Source organism: Drosophila melanogaster, chromosome 3L, assembly GCF_000001215.4.
Source record: "Drosophila melanogaster chromosome 3L".
Lineage (NCBI taxonomy): Eukaryota > Metazoa > Arthropoda > Insecta > Diptera > Drosophilidae > Drosophila > Drosophila melanogaster.
Genome location: NT_037436.4, coordinates 13,526,061 through 13,552,511, shown reverse-complemented (window position 1 = coordinate 13,552,511; position 26,451 = coordinate 13,526,061). Strand labels below are relative to the sequence as shown.

Genomic DNA, 26,451 nt, shown 5'->3' with positions numbered 1-26,451 from the left:
GCCATTTGCGCCGGCTGCCTTTGGCCCATAGTTCCACCTCACTAGCCACCCATGGCACCGACTTAAAATGACAAACAACATTGGGAGTCGTCGTCGCCGGATCCCTGAGAAGCGAAAAATGCTTTACCAGCGCACACACACTCGCACATAGACGGTGGACTGTAAAGGGGAGAGGGGGGAAACGCGTACATGCCATTGCACAATCATTGGATTCCGAAACATTTCTAGAATATTTAATAAGAAAACTGAAAATCGTTGAAATGCCAGCAACACTCATAATACAGGACTGGGATGGCCCAGGCACGCCCCGAAATGGGTTGTGGGATTCCCCGATAGAAGGCTAAGGTCAAAGACAATATTGAAATGCCAATTGAACTTTTTGCTATTATTAAAATTTTCCGGCTTTAGAGGGAAAGGAGCCAGTAAAACTGTCGTTAAGTTCTCTGCCCATTAGGTTGACATTTTGGTTTGGCCCGTTAAATGGTTCGGCAATTGATTCCTTGATATGCATAATCGAAATGGTAGATTGAATTTACATTCAAGAGGTTACAATTTCATTAAATAACAATACTTCCTGTTTAATAATAGTAATCTTCAATAAAAAGAAAACTAATCATCATACCCTTTTCATTTGTCGTTACAGGTATGTAAAAAAAAAAGGTCTCAACCCTCGAGATAATCAATCCTTAAAGTGTTCCGTAAGTTCAAGTGCCTTTGTCTTGTCCAGTCCCGTCGTCAGTCGAGTCCTTCAGTTCATTCTGAGCCAATCCGGACAAGATCCCAGTCGAACCCTTCGAAGACACTGAAAAATTTGTATAGCTTATTATTAATAACATTGTAAGGAGGCAAAACCCCATCAAGTAGCTAAATCTTGGGAAGCATTTAAGCAGCATGTCAGAAACAAAACGATGGGGAAAAACCGCCGGGGCTGTCCTGACTGTCGCCGTCGTCGACATTGACAGTGATTACAAGCTAAAAGTATGAAAAACAGCAGAAACTACTTAAGCACAAGAAATAACAAAAGCCCTGACCGAACCAGGCCAGTTCGGCGAAGTTTAGCTGGGGAATGGCTCGACGGCTGTAGACTGTAGACAAATTTTTTGCATAAACACAGACGACAAAGCCAACTACTGACTGCACTTAAGACAAGAGTCCGGTGGCGGTGGGGGTGGGGCGGTGTATAAACGGATGGGAGCAGAATCGAAAGGACCAAGGGACTGAAGCCAAATCGAAGGCGAAAGCCGAAAGCTGATGCCATCGAAGCCATGAAGAAGGAATTTCCTCAATTCCTCGATGTGAGATGCGAATTTTTCAATAAATGCAACCATTGGGGAATGGAGCAAGGCCACCAGGGGACCAACGGACCAACCGACCGACCGACCGTATTATAATTTCGGATGGGGCAGGACGAGCGTCGTTTAAAATATGCCTGGGCGGGGCAGGACTCGCCTCCGACTGAGTCCCGGACTAGGAGCAGGAAGCACATAAGTAGAAACGGCTCAAAATGCAAAGTAGACGACATCCGCTTTGAGATTGGATGACGTTCGTCCTCGCCATCGCCATCGTTGGCGTCGCCTTACGTCGTCGTCCTCGCCGTGAAGTATTAAAAGCAAATAAGTAATAAAAATAATAATGGAGCATTTTTACCATTTTTTTGCCCCCGCAAGAAAGGGAGCAGCTCGCAAAAAAAAAAGGATAAGCATCTTAGCGCAATTTCTTGCTGCCTTCTCAATATAACAAAAGGTCCTTGCGCCCAGGCAAATGTGCCGAAAATGTGGGTTTGAGTCAACCCAGCTGCTGGCCCTCGTCCGCCGCTATGTTGTCCTTTATTTTCTTCATTTTTTTTTTTTGCTTCCTTGGTCCGCTCATATTTCGCCCTTCGAACCGAACCAAACCCATCCGTCCCAAAAGGGACAACAACATAAATGCAGGAAATTTGAATGGACGAGCGCAGTGAATGAAATTTGCAAATATTTTTCAAAAATTGAACTTTTCTGGCAAATTTTTTCTCCAATGATGATGGCGAGCAGAAGGTGGGTGGCTCGCAGGAAGGAAAAAGGATACGGGCATGGGTATGGGTATAAGGGAAAAAGGGACTGCGCCGGGGTTTATGAAAATAAGTGAAGAAAATTGATTTGAAGTACTTTGAAGTGCAAAAACGCGTAGCCAGAATCATTGAAGAATGCTTTGGCATATTATTTCGACTTTTTTCGACAGCGCAACCAACTCTGTTTCTCTCTTTTTCAGCAGACAACTTTTGTTGTGATAAGCAAGTCGAGCAGAAGCGGGATATTTATATGAAAATGTATGCCAGAGGGGGCAGTATGCAACTGCATATCTGCTTATGTTTGAATAAAGTTGCGAAATGGAAAAATAACTGAGTCCGTAAGCAATCTCTGTCGACTCGGTGCCGACTTAAAGTTGGCTCCTCGACAAGTTTAAAGCTCACATAAGCAGGTAAATTGCTTTCTAGGCTTAGCCACATCCTGACTCAGACAACAAAGGAGTGTATAAATCGCCTAGAAAACAAGCGACTACCGACTGCCGTCTATCATTTCCTTTGGCAATTCGAGACTAGTAGCGACAAAAAATAAACTTTACCTGCAGCCAGGGAAAAATTGTCAAAATATAAACCGCCGTTCCTGTTACCGTCTGTAACCAGGACTACTCTCGTTTATCAGTCAAGGAGCAGGTCCTGGCTGGTTTTCCACATTTTTACTGCTATTTTTTTTCGTTTGCTTTCTAGCAAAGTGAAACGATTCACGCCGCCAACGCCTAGAAGTGTGTAACATTTTTTTGGCTCCCTCAGATCCTTGGCTTGCTCCTGCCAAATATATTCATTGCAAGATTTGTTGTCTGTGGAAGGAGACGTTTGCATATGAAGCAAGTTTCCTTGCCTTCACGATGTGCGTCTATGTGTGTGTTTTTGTGTGTGGGAGGCGAAGAGAGACTTACGCTTGAATTGCAAATAGTTAGAAAAGATTTGCCATGATTTGGGCTGCCACTCTGGCCCCCGGAATGCACTGAGATGAAGTCCTGGCCCCAGACCGCATTTCCTTGCTGCCTTTCAATTGCGAGGGACAACCGGCAAATTTGTCTGCCGAGGCATGCCAGCGATTTGTGCTTACTGCATTTGGGCGGTTCTGTGGGTTTCCAGGACTTCAGAACTCCAGGACTGCCAGGCAATGATTTAATCGAGACTGCCAGACATTGATGGCTTCATTTCGATGGTCTGTTTAAGCGGCAACCGATGGATATTTTTGCGGGAGTAGGGTTTAATTTAGCTGACATCTCTGTCAGTGCGGGGGCGACCATTTCGGGCATTAAATAAAATGTGAAACAATCAGAAATCAACGCATAACGCAAGCAAATAAAAATATAAAGCATTTGCGGCCAGTTGCCGTTAGCCATTTGGCCCAAACAGCAGTCGCATCCGCACACACACGCTCACAAACGCACACACACACACACTCGAATACACGCACACACATTAGTGTGCAATTTGGCCAAATGTCGCCAACGTGGCAGCCTGTCCTCCGTTCGAAAAACTTTCACAATATTTCCGCAAAACAAATTGCGCGTAAAAATGGCAATGCAATTTTTGGTCGTTTGTTGCGGCGGCCGTTGGCCAACTGGACGCCACATTGCATCCACATATGTCCTTCCAGCCGCTCAAACCCACTCTCTCCTCCACCATTTTGTGTGCGTGTGTGTGTTTGTGAGTCCTGGTCCATGTTTCTGTAATGTTTGCCCAATTGAATTTAATAATATTTTCATTTGGATTTTAGTTTAGTTTTTAGTCGAGGGAAAATATTTTCCGAGCTGTTCCCGACATGTCCTGCCTTCTGAAATGTTTTGTGCGTTCTGTGGCTGCACAATGGCCATGGGATCTGGGCCTGTTCCCAAAAAGCTAATTGGGTTCGCGTGTTGTGCGGTTAATTGTGATTTCGATTCGAATTCCAATTCTGATTATTATGTTTTCTCCATCATTAGTCTGGTTTGGCCAGTGTCTGCTACAATTTAAGTGGTCAGCTTTGTGGACTAAAGTCCAACCTTTGCAGAAGAGCATAAAAAAAAGGATATCTTTCAGTGCCTTTCAATGGCTTATCCTCAATCCTTGTCACGGACCAACTATCGCCTCAACAGCTCGTAAAACCAAAGCAGCAAATTAAACTGCTGCCGTAAAAAGACCCCTACCCACGCTGTTCCTTGACCATTATCCTGACCATAAATACAATATTTGATAATTTTATTAACAATTTCGACTGTAAATTGTTTACGACTCGACAGTGAAGGAAAAAAGAGCAAAAGGAGCTTTTTAGGCGTCTGCCGGATTGGTGCACTTTTTGTGCTGCCACAGAGCAGAAGCAGATGAAATATTCATGTTCACCGACTATCTCCGTCTTATTCCCAATTCCCCAACCCCCTTTTGCCAGAACTCGTAAATTAAATTTAGCTTCCCCCAAGCCCCCGAACATTCTGTTCAATCAAGCGTAAAAAACGCCGCAGACAGACATTGCCAGAGAGGCGGTAGAATGGGCGTGGCGAGAGCTGCTTTATCCTTGCTATCCTTGCGATCCCAGCAGTGGTTTAGTTTTTGTGCCAGATTGTGTGAGAGTGTGTACGGGTGTTTGTGCGAAAGGACTGTGATTTTAACTGCATTAGAGGCCCAGTCCTTAGTGCTGGATTCAATTTGTTGCAATGCTATGCTAAAAAGCTGAAATCAGGCGGCCAGGTCCAAGGTTCTGGCCGGAGCCAGAGGTCCTTTTTGTGCAGCTTTTCGCATTAAATTTATGAAATTGTGCGCTTCCTCTTATTCGGTCATGTTCTCTCAAAACTCAATCATGCTTGCATGCAATATCCTGCCGCCTCCTTCGAGGTCCTATGTCCTTTTTGCTCGTTGAGCCAGCCCATTTGTTTGAGTATGCCCCCATCCCGTGCTCCTGGCGACATTTATACCCAACAATAACAGCAATGTTGACACAAACACACTCAGGCTAGGACTGCCGAGGTCCTGGAGAGTCCTCAGAGTTCTCAAAAGTATGCAAGACAAATGCAGCCGTCGCAGTGAAGCGAAAAGTAAGAATGGAGCAGGAAGCAACCTTTAACTATGCTCTACCTATTTCCAACTTCTTGGAGCAAAATTGCCCTTAAACTTTTGTGTCACATTCCGAGCATATCTTGGCCAAATTCGCCCCCGAGCCCAATTCCAGCCTGTTGATTGCCCATTTAGCAGGCTCTTTCTTTGCAGGATCGATCCCCGGCATCCTTTCGTTAAACCCATTAGGGATGGCGCTTTGTACCCAAAGGATTCTCGTCCGACGATCTGCTCGCGATGCCTTTGACAACTTTCAGCCTCGTTGATTGCCTTATTAGGCCCTGTAGGAAAACGGATAGCGGCAGGACTCTTTCCAAAAGAACTCTCGGCGAGTAATTGAATTAAATGGCTGGCGCTGTGGCAAAAAGCAAAGTAAATTAAATAAGTTTTTCATTTTGGCCGCGGCCAAGTTGCATTGTCAACGCCGTCGTCGTCTGAGTCCTTCGTCCTTCGTCCTGCCGCCAGTCGTAGTCCTGCTTTTTGCTTGCCCGCATTTTACGCTTCGCCGGCGGCCCTTTGTCGGGTCGCCAATTTCGAGGAGTGGCGGCGGGAATGAGGCGAATCCCGGCCAGAATGCAATGAGCCAAAAGTTGTTTAATGTATGCATTGCCTTGCCCATCCAACCAGCCATCCAGCGATCCAGTTGTCCAGGGCAGAGTTGCGGTTAACAGCGCGTCGCAACTTTTCGGGGGCTTCGAGGGCGCAAAGAAGTAACTTTTCGCATAGTACGTAAATTTCCGGATTTTTTGTGGCGGGACTCCGTTAATGCTGAGCATACTTTTAGGTAGCTTAGTGGCATTTACACTAATTTCGACTGCGACTTCCACTGGCAATGGTGTGATTTATTTGCCGGAAAAGATTACTTACTCTGGACTGCGGTTTTCCACGCGGCGTATTCGTATTGAAGGAAAAGCGTTTTCGTTTTTGACATGACTCTCTGCTTTCGACTCCCTGCCGCTGACAGAAGCAGCGGAATGGAAAGCTGGTAAAACGAATTTGTAATTAGTTTTACTGCCACTTTTACTCGGTTGTACTTTGTTCTATTGAGAGTTTTTCGGGTTCGGTTCAGGTTTGTCTTTTAAGTGAAAATTAATTGGAAAACTCGTTGAGAACTCTCGCGCATTGTGCATCAGTTCTCCATGCAAATGAAGGCTCTATCTAAGGCTTTATGGGTTAACATATTTAAGAGTTTAACTTGAAACTCTTTAAAACATTTCCTGGAAACTTTCAACGAAGGGGTTCGAAGTAGCAGCATCAAGAAGAACAACAAACGTTAATTGAAGTGCACTTCCCTTTTAATTTTCAGCCAACAAATTACAGCATATCAACAGCATGCACGCCATAAACAAGCAGGTCCTTCGTCGTGCAACGTTCGTCCTGCTCGGCGTTGAGCACCGCTTCCTGTTCCTGCTTAATTTCATATTTCGAAACATGACACTTTCACACTTTGGCTAATTTAAAAGCATACAAAATGGCCGGTCGCAACACGCTGATGTCGCTGCTTCCTCGTTTCGTGACGAATGTGCTTTGTTGCCCCATGGAGATGGTGTTGCATGTGGCACACACAAAACACTGACACTGACACTCCGTTTCGCTTGGGTTCGGGAGTCGGAAGTAGGAAGTAGGAAGTCGGGGCTTGGGGATTGGGATTCCTTTTCGCGCATACGTGTGTGCAACGCTGTCGCTCGTTAAATTGTCGCCTGACACCTCGCTAATGTCATCATCATTGTGCCCACCACAGCCACCACCATGAAAGCCAGGTTGCCAAGCCGCCAGGTTGGGAGTTGAGTCTCAGCCACATTATTACTGTAATTATGTTGGCCGTGTAAACGTCATTAGGCGTTTTAGCCAGCAAAACGTGCCGCAACCGGAGTGTTGAAATCGTGTGGACAAATTGCAGGAACTATTGTGGCCAGTCTATTGACTGCCATTTCGCGCCAGCACTTTGAATCAATTTCACACACATTCAAAAAGCTTAAATCCATTTACTCTTTGGCTAAAAATTGTGATAAAAAACGGCATCGCACCATCAACAGATGGTACTGTGAAAAAAAGAGAAGAAATGTCCATTACCATTAGGTTGAAATTTATGGGCTTGCATTTTGAATACATTTTCCTGTCGCTGCTTTAATTGATAGATAAAAATTGCTCCCCATTAAACACCGAACCGAGCTGAGCCGACCAGGCCAGGCCAATTCATTTAGCAATTAAAACAAGCTGCGGCCAAAACGAGTAAACGGAAAAAATGAAAAGCGAAGCAACCGACTGCAAAGCGTAGCAAACTATAAAATGCAAATCAGTTGCATATAAAAATATATATAATTCATTTGTTAAAACCATTTGCCGGCCATTTGCTTTCAACGTTTTTTATGCATACGTACAGCACGCTGTGGACAAGAAATATGTTGTCCTTTTAGGCGTTGACAAATCGGCGCTCACACTCGCGCCTAAAAGTATGCAACAAGCAAAAAGTAGGAGCAGCAGGAGCAACAGCAGATGCGATGCAAAGCCAGGAGCCAAAGGCATTGCCACAGTGAACGTGGCGAGGCGGGAATAATAATTTTTGGCACGACTGCCATGTTAACATGTCCCCAGACACGTACTACTACCATCCCATCCCAGCCCATCCCAGCCCATCCCGTTTCCACACCCATTGAATTCGGTAAACGTTGCACACTTCCCGTCGCGAGTTTATTATGTAAGAGGATGGGAGAACGGGGATATATGTGTCCTGGCTGCATTTCATCGCCCCTGTCCGTGTCCCCGGGCTTACCGGCTGCCCCTGTGGCTTGTAGAACCATTAGTGAACACGGGTTACTGTGATTACCCCGGGCCCATGACCCCCTGATACCCCCTGAAAGCCCGTTCCCCGATCCACGAAAACCGACAGGTTCACCCTGGGAGAGTAGTCTTGGCTGGCAATTTCCATTCGCATTTGCATTTCGCATTGAAATATATAAATACGTGCACGGCTTTTGGGGCGGCAGACAAATTACTTTTTAAATGCACTGTAAGCCCTTCAATTGTAATTGGCCACCGTGCGGTCTGAAACTTTGCCAAAAAAACGAAGAATAAAACACAGCTAAAGTACCCAGAAATCGAAGAGAGTGCTGCGGAGAACTTTGAGTGAGCCGCATTAAAAAACAATAAAAAAATATTGGGCCGAGTAAGAGGCTAAGGACCGTGGGCCCATCGTCTAATGGCGTCACGTTTGTGCCGCCCCGAAAAGTGGCATGCAACATGCGATTGCTGCCAAAAGTGCCGCCTGGCACGAGTCCAGGCTCAAGCGGCAAGCACCAGGCGGCAGGCAGCAAGGACCAAGGACCTTCTCTGGTTAGTTGGCTTGTTAGTTGGCAGCCAGCCGCCTGCTGCCTGCCTGCCTGTTGCACTTGCCACTGAAGCACGACTGCGATTCGTTTTGGTTAGGCGTGCTGCCAACTCGCTCTCTCTTTCTCACTCTCTTCAGATCGAGTCCTTTCAAGGATGTGTCTGGGTGCCGTGTTGAATTTTTCATTTCATTTGGCGGCAGCAATTCACTTGAATGGGAATTTCGTGTCGTCGCTGTCGCAGTTGCAGACGTTGTCGTCTTCGTCAACCGGAAACGGAAGTGAACAGGCCAAACAACTGCACATATAGAGCACATAATAAACGTTCAAATTGACTGAATGACTACTGCCTGAAACTGCTGAACTCTCAGCCTAGGCCCCATAATTCTCGACAGTGAGCCACACATATTTTCGTGCTTTTTTTTTGTTTTCTTTTTCTCGTGTTCAACCCAAGCTTTTTGGCCATCAGCCAGCTGACATGAGCCGGGGATTATTAGACAATTAAATTGACGTTAATGAATTAATTTATGAGCTTCTGCGGTGGTCCTTGCCTGTTGCATAGTTCTCCGAGGGCAAAGACAATTAGGGCCACAGATTAGCTTTGGTTAATGGAGGTTTATCGCCTTCAATGGCAGGCAATTGAGGTTGAAACAAGCTTCATTCCAACTCACCGCATTCGAAATTGTGATGGACCATTTTCGTGTTTAATCTGCCTTAAGCTTCGAGTACAAATAGCTCGTATGCCTGAGATTGAAATAAATTTTCCTGTGATATGAGAACCGACGGCAATGCTGGGTCTTATGTTCAAGGCATCTCATTAAAATTCATTACACGATCTCCTCAGCATCTCCAGGCTATGCTAGGGCGAGCAGGAATAGTTTCACTTGGGCCAGAACTCCACGGACTGCTCGTTTGCTTATGGCCTTTTGCATAATCTCGAGTTTCATATTTCATTAATTAAAATTATGTTCAAGGCAGTGCAGATAGCCGTTATAGTTGAAGCACCTGTTCGGTTGTAGACTCATTAACAGCCCGCCCACGCACACATTCACGTAACCAAGGAGGTGAATTGTGCAACACAATATCATTGTTACTTTGATTAATGATTTGCAAAATCATAAAAGCTTTTCTACTTCCCAAAACCATACCACAACCAGCCGCCCAGCCATCTAGCCATCCAGCTACCCATCCACCCACTTCATCCATCATCATCAGCAGCGGGAAAAAGGTTTCATATTACAAAAACAGTCTTAATTAATACGAGACAGAATGTTACCGAATATTGGAAATGCCTATTCAATTCAAATTGTCATACGTAAGTCGAAACCCCTCGAAAGGAAAGGCACAACGAGTGCTGCGGGGGGTGGTGGGCACACGAAATGTGAAGCCTGCCATTATTATGCTAATTAATTGACATCAAAAGCAAAGAAAATGGAAGAGGCTCGGTCTAGTAACAGGTCTTTGTTAAACGCACTTATATCAAAATCAATGACGGACGACAATGACGGAAAAGGTAGGAGGCGAGCCCATAAGCCGCTTTGAATAGAAATGCAAATCGAAGTGCGCGCGTATGCCAATTATTTTGATACATATATATTTTTTCGTATATAATTATAATAAGATAATAATGAGCAGTCGAACAAAGGAAGCAGGTGCACAGTGGTGCTTTCCCCAGTTACGCAACGCTGTCATCACAAAATAATGGCCTGTAATAGGATTTCCTGTTTTCCAGCAAAGAGAAGGAAGGCAAAGCGGAAAAGCCGCCTATAAATATGCAATGACAGAGCACTCGATACAACCCTTGACTCAACTCAACTCCACTCCACGTCACTCACCTCCACTCACCACTTCCATTCACTTATCTTCCAGGGCGCATCCTCCAGCCTGGTCGTCAAATACGCCGACACGGAGAAGGAGCGACAAATAAGGCGCATGCAGCAAATGGCCGGTCACATGAACCTGCTGAATCCGTTCGTCTTTAATCAGTTCAGTCCGTACGGCGCCTACGCCCAGGTAAGTCCGCTTCCCCATTACCGCGGCAATCATCCACCTAAATATAAAGCAGCTTCCCTCTCCTCCGGAATTGCAGCAACAGCAACAGGCCGCTCTGATGGCCGCCGCTGCCACGGCACCCGGATCCGCAGCCGCCTACATGAACCCGATGGCGGCTCTGGCAACGCAGATACCTCATGGCCTAAACGGCACCGGCCAGCCCCCCTCGCTGCCGTCGCCGACCATGCCCAACTTCAACATGGGCGCCAACACGCCCAACGGACAGCCCGGCGGAGCGGCCGCCGCTGCTGCTGCGGCGGCTGCCGCGGACGGCGTCTTCACGAACGGCATTCCACAAACGGCATTCCCAGGACGTAAGTAACACAGTGAAGGAACACTATCTTTTACACTTTAGATGCAAATACCATACTAAGATTACCATATTCAAAGAACGTATCTGATGCGAGTTTCTAAATGTTTTCTATAGCCACTGAACTGTTTGTTGCAGATCCGCTGCACTTGACTATACCGCCACAAGGTTTGCCAAACGGCGATGCTGCTACCCTGCAACATGCCTTCCCTGGTCTGCCACCGTTTCCAGGAGTTGGTGAGTATTTTTTCTATCTAGCTTAGATTAAGTTATATGCCTAGATGATAAGATTGATGATTGGCGGCAAAGCGTTAGAACCGCCACAAGATATTCGATTGCAATATGCCTAATTTTCAAATATCATCGAGAGTTGAGAGTATTTTTGCCATGTCATTTGAATCGTGTTCAGTTACACATTTAGACCATCTATGTGCATCACCCATGGCATTGTGTAACCATCTCGTCACCAGCATCATTTTCATTAATACCATCGGATTATGTTCCAATGAACCCAACCACAACAGAAAAAACAGCCCAATCATTCATTACTGTTTTTATCGAATAATTAATAATTGTTGTGTCATGCCATAAATATTTATTGTTAGTAAAGTGTTACTTAACTCTAATTTCTAAAATAAATTTAACTTATTATTTATTCTTTGTGCAACGGAAACGAAGTACATATTGAAAGTGGAAAAAGTTCATTTTTAATATATGCTAGCTTTCGATTTCTGGATTTTGGTTTATTTCATTTCCATTATAATTGTTTAAAAAAAAAAATACACAATTATTAGAAAATCTCCCATTTGGTGCGCTGATATGAAATCAATAATTCAGTGTTGAGCGTATTAATCTAACTCAAATCCAGTCGATCTACTACGGCTGCTTAACGACATTTAGTTTAGTTTTGGTTTTTAGTAATTTGTTTTTCTGTCTGTTGATTACTAAACTACGAGAACTATTTTAAATACTTAAAACATATACATATATATATCTATACGTATTCTTAATTGTTGTGTTGTCTTTATAAATGTTTCGGAATTTGTGTAAAAACCAAAAACAAAATTATTTATATATAATGCAGCCTTTCCCGCCGTCTATGGACAGTTTCCACAAGCTTTACCACCTCCCCTAGCGGCGGTTGCACCCACTCAGCGTGAAGGTAAGCTTTTCTTTATAATTTCGTTGATCACCACCTATGTATATCCCCATTTTCCCCCCGATTCCCCGATTACTACACGTTCGTACGTTTGATTCAGTTCTTGTTGAGCGGTATTGCATTTGACCAGCTACAAATGTCGAATGATTTCGGCCAAATGCAAATACTTATCCGTTTACATTGTACATGTTTATACCGATTCTGAATTTTGTTCGATTCTTTGTCATAGTAAACATGCTACACACACACACACATATACGCACGCCCCCACAAACACACCTACAAACGAATGGTTTACACTCACAAAAAAATCAGAGATATCGCCCTTGATCTAGCAGACGATGAGCAGTAATTAATTTCATTTGTTATGCGGAAGGAAATTAAATTTTTTTTGAACAAAAGCTCATAAAAATTAATTACTTTGCATACTGTATTTCATTCGTCCTTATTTTATTTTGATAAACATTTTATCCCTTTTGCGACCACCACCCACTGCCAAAATGTAGAAAGGATGGCTGGGTTTTCAACCCTTTTGCGTGGGGTTGGCGAGCAAGGCGTAAATCGTTTTTAATGGCTGCATTCAACGGCATTTTATGCGATCGTAAAAATTACATATAAACTGCTTAAAATCATATAAAGACCGTCGGCGTATTTCGAAGACATTTGCTCATAAAATTTTATGTTTCTTTTTCGGTTCGTTTTGCTCATCTTTTTGCCTTTCGTCAGGGGCAGAGACACAAGTAATCCATTGTCTTCCCGTAAAATACAGAGTGTGTGGGTGTGGTTGTATCTGTGTATGTGTGTGTGCCATATACATTTGTGTTCGTGTGTGTATACTACCTACATATATACTAACTATAAACCTAACTTGAGTGTAAAGTTCGTTTTGGTTCCATTTCGATATCTGTGCGCCGTAGTCTGTTGTTTCTCTGTGTATCCTCTAGACCTTACCTGCATGATAAACCACCCAGTCACACAGCCATCTAAGTGTGAATCCCATATAATAACTAACTAACTAACTACACATGCTATACATATTTATCATACGGCAATTTGGGCTAAATCTAAGCTAAAGACTTAAGTATATATATGGCCAGATTCATTAGGCATCTCTAGAGTATATGCATAGAAACCTTTTAAACAAGTATGTCATTTAGACTGTTCGTTTGCTTATGGTTTTGGTTTTGGTTTCCTATTTTCCGCAGACTTATATTGCGCCCTTAGTTTTAGTTGATTCGTTCAGAAACAAGATCAGCCACAGAACACAGACCACAAATATATCGTATATATGCATCAGACCAAGTCAAGCTAAATCGAATTCAATGCAAACAAAACAAGAACAAGCAAGCAGACATAACTCATAAAATTATAAATTATGATTTTCCTCATTATTAAATTTAATTTGTTCTCTACTTTGTTTCTTCTCTTTAAAATGTCTTCCTTTAAGATTTTCTGATGTTCCCAGGATGTTCGATATCCGGACCCGAGGGATGCAATCTCTTCATCTACCATTTGCCCCAGGAGTTTGGCGACGCCGAGTTAATGCAAATGTTCCTGCCCTTTGGCAATGTGATCAGCTCCAAGGTCTTCATCGATCGTGCTACAAACCAGAGCAAATGTTTCGGTAGTGTTATATTTTCAACATTCAACCCCTTGAGCCGTTTTGTCTAACGAGTTATATTTCATTCTTGGCAGGATTTGTTTCATTCGATAATCCCGCCAGCGCTCAAGCGGCCATTCAGGCCATGAATGGCTTCCAGATTGGCATGAAAAGACTGAAAGTTCAATTGAAGCGGCCAAAGGATGCCAGTCGACCCTATTAACAATCGGAGTTCCTTAAACGCAATTCACAACAACCAACTGGAGCAACAACATCAGCAACAGGCGCTTTGCCAACAACTACCGCATTTTCAGCAGCCACGCCCACATCGGCAGTAACCTCCGTATCAGCAACAGTGACAACAACGGCCCACTATAATAACCTTGGCAGCAGCTTTAGGCCAACCTTACCTTTGCCCACTGAAAGCTCCAACCACAATGCCCACATACCCTATACATTTGCCAGCTGGCGCAGCGGTACCTACTGCTATCGCAACCACAACAACAATAGTGAAAACTACAGCGATAACAACAACAACCACAGGAACGTACCCGATTCCCAATCCCAAAACGATACATCATCCAACACCAATTGCTCCAAAGTTGAACTGGTCGAGAGACTATTCATGTGGCAACAGCAAAAGCGAAAGGCCTAAAAGTAACATCAAACACAACAGCAACCATAACAACTGCAGCTACAATAAGGAGCAACTATTGATGGGGTGAGCAAAACTATAGTTTATCGAAGGACCTACAAAATCATCGATCAACAAAAATAGTGTCGATATGTAAAGCGTGTTTCGATTATAATACCGATGCCTGCAAAGTATGAAAGAATGTTTTCAGTTTGAAAATAAGGTTAGGTTGATATTACATCGAAATAATCGTTATATGTATCGATAGCGCAAGGATTTTTGTGCTACCATTTATTTTTGATCCTTAACTAATAATATTCCATTCCCTCATTTCAGATGGTCGTCAACCATGCTATGTGAAAACGATTATAGAAATGAAACATGCAAAGCGTATGTAAAAAAAAAAAAAATAAAAAATAGTAAACGAGAAAAATGTAAATTAAAAAAAGAAAACACCTTAGAGCTGAAAAATTGAATAGATTTATATATATAATATATTTATATATATTTATCCGATTATACATTCATCTGAATGCAGTACAGCAGTACACAGAAAATAATAAGAGAAACCCAACAAAAAAGAAACCACAAACAAAATTATAAATTGAGAAATGCAGAAGAATGACAGAATTTTTGCCAAAATATATAATAAATATAATAATATATATATAAAGTATATATTTATAGAAGCAAGAAACAAACATTGATATTGATAGTTTTGTTAACAACTAAAGAACAAGAACATTGCACACCAGTACACTCCCACACTGAACACAAAACTTGAGACAAAAACTGACTGGCAAGAGACCAAAATTATCTGGGTTTTCAAATAAAAATAACAAAAAAAAAAAAAAAAAAAAAACAAAAAAAAAAACAATTAAGGACGATAAGAGCAGCAACCATTTTATATGAAAAATTGGTGATGGGAATTTATAAAAATTAAAAACTCTGCGCAAGGAAAATTAGTTGAAAAACAAAGCAAACACAAAAGATGAACTATTAAAACTGAATTTGTTAATCTGATGAAGAACTCGATCGGAGTTTACAGTTAATCGAGTAAATTAGGAGGCAGCAGTTAATGGAAAGGGTTAAAATATAGATGGGACATAGAGGAAGTTAGGTGAGAAAGAAGACAAAGTAGGTCTGCAACTTTTTAGCATTTAGTGGTAAGCAAAATGGCAAAGATTCAACAGATGCATAAACAGATTATATGTACACATGAAAAATTAACACAAAAATTCGAATTTAATTAATTTTAAGTAAAAGAAAACGGATATAGGAAGTTAGAACTAGACGGGACAGAGCAAGCCACTTAATATGCGACATGCTTTGAGGGGTAAGTCCAACCCCCAAAGGGTTCGACCAGCCTCACCACAAGCAAAAATATCATTTTTTATAATATATAAATGAGTACTAATTTTAGAAATATTATAATACGGATTTGTTAGAACTATTGAAGAGAATCAAAGTGAAGAAAGCTAAACAAAAACATTAAAAAGAATTCTGAAATACAATATCTATAGCGATCATTTACGTTGGCCTATATTTTCTCAGAGGGAGAAAATTCTTGTAATTGTTTAAATTTCTCAATATTTTTTAATTCGATAACGTTTGGTTAAAAAATGTATTTAAAAATCGTAAACGATTTTATAGAATAATAAACAAAATTTTGAATAAAATCAAACAACAACTTTACACTTAAACTTAGCTGCTTTCAACAAAAACAATTACAGGTACTTACAGATATACATGCATATATATATATATATATACATAGAAATATATAATAAAAGGATGGAAAAATGCAAAAAGTAAATAAAAACACAAAGAGAAGAAGAGGAAATATAAGTAGGGCTACTGAAGGAATGAAAAACATAACAAACATTTTGCTATGAAAGTATTACTATAAAAATATATACAAAATAGATATACAAAACAGCAGAAAACTGAAAGTTTTGGCCACTTATTTTCACAACCAGCTCCGAGAACGAAACCGATACAGATAAAGATTCAGATTCCGATCAAGTTGACCATAGCGCGCCCTAGCCAGACTAAGCAAACTATTTAACACTAAGCATATATTAATTATTATTGATTGTTATTATAAACAAAAAAAATTACCATTAGAATTTTTATCACAGTCACAAAGGAAGCAAGTATTTTTTAGCAAAACTAGAGAATTTATCACGGCCTATTAAATTTATTCAATACTTTTGTTCTGTTTCTCACACTGACATAGGACGACACAATACCCCGCACATCTACACTGAAATCTAACTTAATATTATCGTCAATAAAGAAACGTAAAATGAGATCTTTATCCGACATTTACTCAACTGTCTGTTGAATCGAATCTTTAACAATTTAGCAGCAAAATCTGTACAAAAGCGTGAATAAGAAGAGAAGAAGGACCGATGAGTCAAATCTACAGCTAAATATGCCAAAAAATAAGATTATGGATAGTGAAAGGATAAAGAACCGAGGGTGGAGAAAATTAACAATTATTTAGAGTTTGTATAGTGAAAATGATAAGTTTAGAGTCGCCTAGTCTGTGGGTCCTGCAGAGGATTCTTCGTCTGCGGGACGTATTTGATACTAAAGATAAAAATTTAAATATTAACAAATACAAATATAAAAATAAAAGATATATTAAAATATGAAAAAAAATTGTTATCAGAGTTAAAGTTAATTTTGTTACCAGTGCAATAAATAGTTTGGTGCGATACTTATTAGTTCCCTCTCAACCAATATCAATTTTAATTTTAGTCACAGTTTTCATTTCCGTTCTGGGTATTGTCAATCGAATCACTGAGACAGTATTAGAAATCTGGACAAATACATAGGAATACAGACGGACCACAGTGAGGGGAAATATTATATTTAAAGTCAAATCGATGAAATCAGTTCAATTTATTCTTCTTTTGTATCAGAAAATGTTAAGCCTCGACAGGAGTAATATTGTAAATATAGAAAATGAAACCTAAGGCGGATGAAAGTCCCACACTGAGAGAAACGAAATGAAATGGCAGTTATTTAACGACACATGCATACAAGTATATTTAAATACCTACAAACATACAAGTACATAACATATATGAAAATTATCAAACTGATTTTAGCGCCTATTCAAAAGTAGTTCAGCCAGAGACACTCAAGAATTTTGACAGCTTTGAATTAAAATGCTAAACTAGAATTTTACTTCAGAAAAACTCATCCAAATACACGAACACGCTACATGTATTTACGATCTTGTATGAATCGATCTAGTCAAATTCAAGTTAATTATTGCATAAAGAAAATTAAACCTTAATGAAGAATAAGAAATTTAAAAACCAAGTCAAACTATTGAGATAATAATAATTTACTATTATTATGTACTATGATTATGATTAACGAATTATGATTTATCTATGTATTGAAAATACGAACACAAGTATTTAAATTAATATATAAAGAATTATTATTACAATTATAATTATTATTATTATATGCTATTATACAAACATTTTTAGATCATATACACTATACTATGAAACATACGGAATCAAGCAAAATAATACATTTTGTGCTAAACTGATTTTGGCAAAATTATGCAAATTATATACCAAGAGGAAGGATACTAAAACCCTAAATTATCGTAACTATTATTTTTAAAGCATAACACACAATAAACTAAACTAAACCAAGAGAAGCAGAACAAATAAAAGAGAAAACAAATTGAAAAACCAAAATACAAAGCAACCAAACTTGTTTCATTTTCTCATTATTTTACGCGTCTGTGACATCCGGCTTTTGATTCATTTCAATTGGCAGATACCAGGACAGACTAGGTCACATACCCCTCCAGATCACATAATCCCAACCCGAAACAGAGGACTGAGAATTTGGCATAATACCCTACCCTTCAATTTGAATATCGTTTACCCATGTTCTCCCTTAAGTATATTTTGATAAACTAAAAACAAAAACCAAAACACGAAAAGGGCTGTGACACGAACATTTAACAAAAAAATGTGAACAAAATCAAATTTATTTATCGTTTGCGCTTAGTTTGATTTGAATGATCATTTTAATGAGCGGTGATAACAAGAAACCACTAAAGCCAAATCAAAATTAAATCGATAAACGAATAAAAATACAATATAAAGGAACAATTAAGTCGCTTAATTCAAATTCGAAATGAAATGTGATGAAAGCAAACAAAAAACGACAAACAAGAAAGCTAATTAAATAATTACCAAAAAAAAACATGTCGAATTCATATTAAACTTAACGAATAGAAAAAGACAATTGTACCTTGAGCATAAAGTGTAAAAATTGGAACTCGTAAAAATTAAAGTATTCCTAGACATAAACCATAGATAACAAGCACATAACTAAAAAAAAATGGACAGGTTTCGCCCATCTCGCTTGAGGGGATATGAAAATTGGCACATTTCTTTGCAATTTTTGCCAAAATCCAGTTTAGTGCCGGAAAACATCCTTTTAAGCTACAAACTGCATTTAGCGTTGTCATACTCCGCGTCTTCACTATCTCTCAATTGTACGCACACTCACACAACGAACTCACCACCACATACACACGCATCATATCAAGTACGCGGATATGCGAACGGTAGTCTATAAATTGGCGGTCTTCTCGGCGATTCTCAATTTGTTTAGCTGGCGGCAAAGAGAAGGGACCCCAATGGCATTCCATTTCCTCCTGATTTCTTCGATCGTTTTTAAATTCCTTTTTCCGTTTGTAGCCAGCTAAGCGTAGCGCTAAACTAAGAATAAGCATTGTACATTACTAATGAAAATGAAGTCTCTTATCGATGATCGTTCCTTAAACTTAATCTATTATGCGAATAGATTTTGTCCTACGCATAATGTATTTTTATTATACAAGATGCGGAATGTGGCATTCTTATAGAATGTTTATTACTCTATACAAGGCATTACTAATAAAAACTAACTTCTTTATTTATTATATATACTATACACAAATATATTATATACTAGTTAATGACAAGGTTAGACAAAGTAGTGAATGAAGCTTACAACACTGACACGGAAACAAAAGAACATGAAACAACCAAAAAAAACACTGGAGTCCAAGTTTAGAACTTACTAATCAAAAATATATTTAGATACACTTTTCTGCAGGTATTTAAAAGGAAGTAAACGTAATGGTAAAACTAAACTAATGCTAACGATAACGATAAATAACGATAGAGACAAGCACTTAACCCCACCATAACCAAGGACTTACCAAAATTGCATACACTAGTTTTCTAACAACACCTACAAGGACACCCAATCAACACTCTAACCAACACACAGACACAGTTACAAGGGCCCAAGATGGCAGCAGGACAAGGAATGTAGGATCGATAGGTAGTGTAAAATCCCAAATAAGAAGACTTTACTCGTTGAGTTTTTGTAAGAAACTAATTTTATTTGGAAATATCTTCGGTTTAAATAGGTGACATGAGAATCGCATCTTAAAGTAAATGGCCTACGCAGAGGCCTAAGTAAATAGTCCCCGCCTTATCGAGGTCCCACGCTCGGGCACATCTGCCTATCTTGAGCGGCGAGGACCTTATCTGTGGTCTCCCACTAAGGGACTATTTTAGGAGGCGGGGAAAGATCTCAAGTGACTGACTCATGTAGTGTGCACTTAAATTACATGTTTTTGAGCAATGCACCCATGTCGCCTTAGATAACAAAATCCTAAATATAATTTATCGCTCTCGATTCATTTACATAAGATATGAACGGAGCCCAAAATTGTAAGTCTTTAAATATATTCGTGTTCATGTGTGAACATTCTGCCAAAGGGCCAGCAAAGCTGAGATGTACATTAGTATATTAGTTGCATTTATAACAGTAGTGGACTGTATTTATTTGATATATGTTCATTTATTTTGCAACTAAGATTTCAATGGGCCTAGTTTTTCTGGCTTTTAATTTTATTGGATTACAATTATGGTTTATATTATTTTTAATTCAACAATTTGTACTCAATTAACTTATTTTAAACATTTTGCTTTTTCTATGTAGAAGTACATTTTCTATTAAACAACGATATAGTGGACTGTATATTTTTATTTGTTATATTATTTTCTTGTTTATTTACTATTGATATTTATAGTACTGGCAACGGACCTGCAAAGGTTATTGCTTGCATTCTTTGTTGCACAGCACATTTCCGTATGAAATATATTATTAATACTATCATTAGTATTAAAGCAATAATTAATCCAGCATGTCCGGAAATATGATGGAAATGTAAATCTTTCAATTTTTGATGGTTCTCTTTCATAAATTTAATTTCATTATTCAATCGTTCAAATTCCTCAGTATGATTTAATATTGATAGTTTCAGCGGATCCCAAATAATCTTCGGCGCTTCACTAACTTCTCCTATATAAGGTGTTGATAATAATTCTTCACTTTCGGACTGAATGTTATGGTGGGCAACTAGAATTTTATCGTCGGTTCTTGCCGTACAATATGGCGCAATGCTTAAAACTCCTTGCTGAGGCAAATCAAACAATTCAATTTGAGAGCCAGTACATTGCAGACGGACTTTTGAATTCGCAGGAACCTTAAACAACCAACTACTTTTAATGGGTCTAGTGATATATCCTTCCTGCATCTTTACTTTAGCCACTCGGACCTTATCATCATTCCCCTTATGCACCTTTTCCACCTTTCCTAAAGGCCATCTTGCAGGATGACAATTCTCATCCTTTAATAAAACTATTTGCCCTTCTTCTATATTAGGAATTTCCTTTTTCCATTTATTCCTTTGCTGGAGCGTATGCAAATATTCACTTTTCCACTTAACCCAGAAATCTTTCTTCATTTTTTGGATAAGTCTCCACCTATCCAAATTTCCGATTTTTTCATCTTCCATTGGTTCGACTATTTCTAAAGGTGGTCTTCCAATTAAAAAATGACCTGGTGTTAAAACTTCTTGTTGGTCCTTCTCACTAACTATAGTGTATAATGGCCTTGAATTTAAGCATGCTTCTATTTGACATAAAAGAGTTGACATTTCTTCATAAGTCAAAATAGTGTCGCCGATTATACGCTTTAAATGGTATTTCATTGACTTAACTCCAGCTTCCCAAATACCTCCGAAGTGAGGTCCTGCCGGGGGAATAAAATGCCAATCAATCCTGTCCTTTTCAAGCTGCGCTGCAATCGTTATATTTTCTTGTATTGCATTAAATAACTCTTGATCTAATTTTCTTGCAGCTCCTACAAAATTTGTTCCGTTGTCTGAATAGATATTGGAACATTTTCCCCGTCTAGCAATAAATCTTCTGAGTGCTGCTAAAAATGCGTCTGAAGTTAGATCGCTTACCATTTCTAGGTGTATGGCTTTGGTGGCCATGCAAACGAATACAGCAACGTATCCTTTAAATGTTTTTTGGCCACGATTTTTTGAACATTTAACATAATAAGGACCTGCGTAATCTATTCCAGTATTAAGAAACGGGAATGTCATCGTCACTCTATATTTTGGCAAGTTACCCATTATTTGCTGAGCTGTATTTTGTTTATACCTTGCACACGTTACACATTCTCTTAAATACTTTTTCAACGAATTTTTCAACCCGAAAATCCAATACTTTCTTTGGATATAGTTTCGCATTAGGTTTATCCCTCCATGCAATGTTTCCTTATGAGCATTTTTTATTAATAAGCTTGTTAGGTGGCATTTTTCTAAAATGATTGGATGTTTAACATTAAATTCTGCATTGGAATTTTGCAATCTTCCTCCAACTCTTAGAACCCCATCCTTGTCCAAAAATGGATTCAATGACAATATTTTATTATTTGTCTTGATTTCCTTTTTGATTTTAAGGCACTTTATCTCTTGCCTAAACTGGTATTCTTGTTGTTTCTTAATAACAACTGTTTCCGCTATTCTTATCTCCTTTACTGAAATAATTGATGAATAGGCTTTATTTCTTGTTTTCATCTGCACGAATCTATTTATGTATGCTATTATACGTATAAGTTTTTCTATACTGGAATACCTTTCTATTAATTCGTAAATAGGATCATCTATTTTGTCATTTAATACCGTATTTATTAAGACAGGTTCTTCTACAGACTGCTGCCGAGGCCAAAGTTCTTTTGGGTCTGCTAGCCATTTCGGACCTTTCCACCAAAAATCACAGTTGATCAACTGGTTAGAATCCACTCCCCTGGATGCTAAATCTGCTGGATTATCCTCTGACTTAACATGATTCCATTCAGTATTTTTTAATTTCCGAATGTCATCCGTTCTTCTTTTTATAAATTTGATCTTACTTTGACCACTGTTAATCCATGCTAAGGTAATCGTGGAATCACTCCAAGCATAGATCTCCATTATATTGTCAATTGATCCTTTTAGTCTTTGGATTAATTCACTAAGCAGGTGAGCTGCACACAGCTCGAGTTTGGGAATTGTCTTCCTATTTTTTATAGGGTTGACTCTACTTTTGCTAGCTATTATATTAACATGAGGTTCTACTTTAGCATAGACTACTGCAGCATATGCTTTTTCGGAGGCGTCCGCAAATCCGTGAATCTGAATGACTGAAGAACTGTTTGAATTAATCCACCTTGGGATTCGAATATTCTCTAACAATAATAAATTTTCTTTATATTTTTCCCAATAATTTTTATCTTCTATGGATAATTCCTGATCCCATTCACTTTTATTTATCCAAAGTTTTTGAATAAAAAGTTTTCCTGAAACCGTGACTGGTGCCAACCATCCTAACGGATCAAATATTTTTGCTAGCGTTGATAACACAACGCGCTTATTTATATTTTTTGATTCATCATTACAATTTACGCTGAACTTAAATAAATCCTTTTGAGGTTCCCATTTTAGTCCTAAAGTTTTAACACATTCATTTTCGATAATATTGAGAACCTTATTGTCCCCTGTGTCCTCCACAGTGGTTAATATTTTGGAATTGTTGGAAATCCATTTCCTTAAGTTGAATCCAACTTTCTGCAATTCATGGGGAATTAATGTTATTAATTTATTAGCTTCTTCTACCGAATCAGCTCCAGTCATTAGGTCATCCATATAGAAATCATTCCTAATTATTGCACTAATAACTTGGTTTTTACATTTATCTGCAATATCTACCAGAACCCTGGTAGCCAAATATGGTGCAGATGCAGTTCCGTAAGTGACTGTGGTTAATTTATATGTTTTAATTTTTTCTTTTGGAGAATTTCTCCATAAAATATATTGATATTTTTGATCATTATTATCTATTTTAATTTGTCGGTACATCTTTTCAATGTCTGCCGAAACAACAAATTCCCATTTTCTCCATTTAATAATAATGTCAAAAATATCTTTTTGAACTCGTGGCCCAACCCACATTATGTCGTTCAAACTTTTGTTATTCGTAGTTTTTGCTGAAGCATCAAAAACTACTCTCAATTTGGTCGTAAGGCTTGAATCTCTAATCACTGCCTGGTGCGGTAAAAAATATTTGCCTTCATCACTCACTTCAATCATGTGTCCTAAATCCATGTATTCATTCATGAATTTAGTGTAGTCAACCTTAAGTTTTTCATTTCTTTTTAGTTTTTTCTCCAGATTCATGTAACGAGCTATCGCTTGTTTCTTTGAATCTCCTAAGGTGACATCCTCCTTGAATGGAATTGACACAATGTATCGCCCATCTGAATCTTTTTTTGTCGTTTTGATAAATTTATTTTCACAGATTTCAGACTCGATATCATCTTTTTCTTCTTCTTCCACTTCCCAGTAGCGATCTAACTCTTTTATTTCTATTGTTGTGGCTACAATGGTTTCTTTTCCTTTGGATTTTTTACATCCAGAAACTATCCACCCGAAATCAGTTTTTTGCCCAAGGAGACCGTCTATTTTTATAACTCCATTTTGCAGAATGTGAGTATATACGTCTGCTCCAATGATTAAATCAATGCGACCCGGTTTATTAAAATCGGGGTCGGCTAATTTAAAGTTCTTCCATTTTTTCTGATCAACATTAATCGTGTTGACTGGAAGTGCCTTCATAAGTTTTGGGAGAATAATTGCTTCAATTTCTAAATTTTTCGGAGAATTTCTTATCGAAATAACCGCTTTGTGCTTGGAGATGCACGTTCCTGTGGAAGATACTCCACTTATTTCAGTATGAGACCGAAATTTTTTCAATTTTAGAATCTGTGCAGACTCTTCTGAAATAATTGTGCTTTGAGAGCCACTATCAATCAATGCTCTTAATTGTTCAAAGCCTCCATACCTCGACTTTACTTGAATCAAGGCCGTGGCCAACAAGGCTTGACCTGTTGTTCTACACGTATTCACTTTTTCTGGATTATGACCTGCAAAGTGAAGTAACGTGTGGTGAGGTTTACGACAAGTCGAACAAAGCTGCTCGCTTATACATTTTTTACCAAACGGATGCCTCAGACATCTTAGGCAAATCCCATTTTTTCTTACCCAGTCAGACCGTTCTGCTGGATTCATTATTTTAAATTTATGGCATTGAATTAAATAATGCCCTGGTAGTTTGCAATATGCACAATTGTCACTATAATTTTTATTCTTGTTATTATTAATCATTTTCTTTACAGGTTTTACTTCCTGTGAGAATGATGATATAGAATTGAGCCTTTGCTCTAAAAAGTCCATGACATCAGAAAGTGCCTGTATTTCTTTTGTCTTTTTAACATGGCTTTCATATAAATTGAGTGATTCTTTATTGAATTTCCGAAGAATTATGTGAGCGAAAATTGCATCCACATCTTCTGGTAATTGTGCCTTTAATTTTATAATATAAATTGACTCGTTAATCGTGTCAATAAATGTCTTTATTTGCTTATTGGATTCTAAATTTAAATTTGGCATATCCATAAGCCTATTCATATGATCTGAGAATATGTTTCTTTTATTCTCATATCGCTTGGTCAAAAACTCCCAAGTGGCTTCATAATTTTCTCCAGAGCCGAGCAGTAAATGAGTAACCACATTTCTGGCTTCTCCTTTTAATGCTGACTTTAGATAATTAAATTTGAGAGAAGGACTGAGATCCTCTCTCACATGTATGAGCTCTGTAAAGAGTTCATTAAAAAGATCCCATTCTTTGGAATCACCAAAGAAGGTGGGAATCTGTTTTTTAGGCAGGGTTGGTAACTCCTCCGCCTTAACAACCGTCGACATTTCAGCTTTATTTATTGTGCCACTGAGTCGACTATTAATGGCTGTAAGAATATTTTGTTTGTCAAATTCAAGTTCGCTAATTTCTTCTTCGAATAGCGAACTCTCAAAATGACTATTCACCTGTTCAATCAGGTTATCTATTTTATGCCATAAAAATTCAATTTTATTTTTCCTTATTTTAAGGAAATCTGGACTACTGTCTATTAGTTTAGACGTATCTTCTAGATATACTCGAAATTGGCCAACATTATTACGAAATGCCTGCTCTACTTTTAAAGCGTTGTTTTGTGCTATACCCTCTTTTTCAGGGTGACCACGCATTTCAAGGTTTAATGTAGGGGGAGGGTTTGATTTAGGGACAGTGTTTGATTTAGGGAAAGTGTTTTCTACCGACTCGCCCTTAATTTTTTCATTTTTATTTTTAATTTTTTCTAACACCATCATTATTAAATCATACTGCTTCGCGTTAAAATATTCATGATCGACAACGCCGATCTTTAACAAATTGCTATGATTAGCAATGAAACATTTTTGAAGCTCATTTAATTTTAGAATTTCTACATCTGTTAATGTTGGTTTTACTTCCAACTTTCTAATTTCCAAAATAATTTCGGACTGCTTCTTAAGGAATTGAATAGTCTTTTCTGACATCATTTTGAAAATTTTTTGTAATTTCTTAATATATATAGTACGTGTATATGTATTTTATATGTATTTATATATATATGTGTGTTTGGGTAAACAGAAAATTCTTGTTTTGACTTAGCTGATGTCGTTGTTGTTGCTGCTGCTGTTGCTGCTGTTGTTGCTGCTGTTGCTACTGCTGTTGCTGCTTCTGCTGCTGCTGTTGTTGCTGCTTCTGCTGCTGGTAGAGGCTCCTTTGAATTTGACTTCCTTCTCTTCTTTAAGGCTCCGTCGATGTTTAAAGATGATTTTTTTTTTTTGCACGTTTTATTATTTTTGTAGTCCAGTCAGATTTTTTGTTTTTTAGCCATTTATTTCGGCATTTATGCTCTTTTGGCATATACACTGCACTCTATTTATGAGCTGATTTAATGCTATTAGAGCATTT

General features: G+C 38.8%; 1 protein-coding gene and 1 long non-coding RNA gene across 19 annotated transcripts in view, besides 1 other annotated feature; both read left to right on the top strand.

The window, feature by feature from the left end:
- Nucleotides 1-26,451, top strand: part of bru3 (bruno 3) — a 281,494-nt gene that overhangs the window by 250,889 nt on the left and 4,154 nt on the right. For 7 of the 18 annotated variants that reach the window (NM_001274879.1, NM_001382117.1, NM_001274878.1 and 4 more), the window contains 7 exons: nt 10,294-10,437; nt 10,514-10,790; nt 10,925-11,023; nt 11,871-11,948; nt 13,393-13,569; nt 13,641-14,266; nt 14,516-14,575. In NM_001274879.1, coding sequence (NP_001261808.1) covers nt 10,294-10,437; nt 10,514-10,790; nt 10,925-11,023; nt 11,871-11,948; nt 13,393-13,569; nt 13,641-13,768 — 903 coding nt within the window. In that variant the 3' untranslated portion in view covers nt 13,769-14,266; nt 14,516-14,575. Of the gene's footprint in view, nt 1-10,293; nt 10,438-10,489; nt 10,791-10,903; nt 11,024-11,870; nt 11,949-13,392; nt 13,570-13,640; nt 14,267-14,515; nt 19,559-26,451 lie in introns of those variants that run through there. The other 11 variants (NM_001202164.2, NM_001202162.2, NM_001202168.2 and 8 more) reach the window with 8 other exon arrangements.
- lncRNA:CR45825 (long non-coding RNA:CR45825) lies at nt 704-1,638 on the top strand. The gene has a single exon (NR_133233.1). It is a non-coding gene; the product is annotated as a long non-coding RNA:CR45825 (long non-coding RNA).
- Nucleotides 19,563-26,451: part of a mobile genetic element that runs on past the window's edge.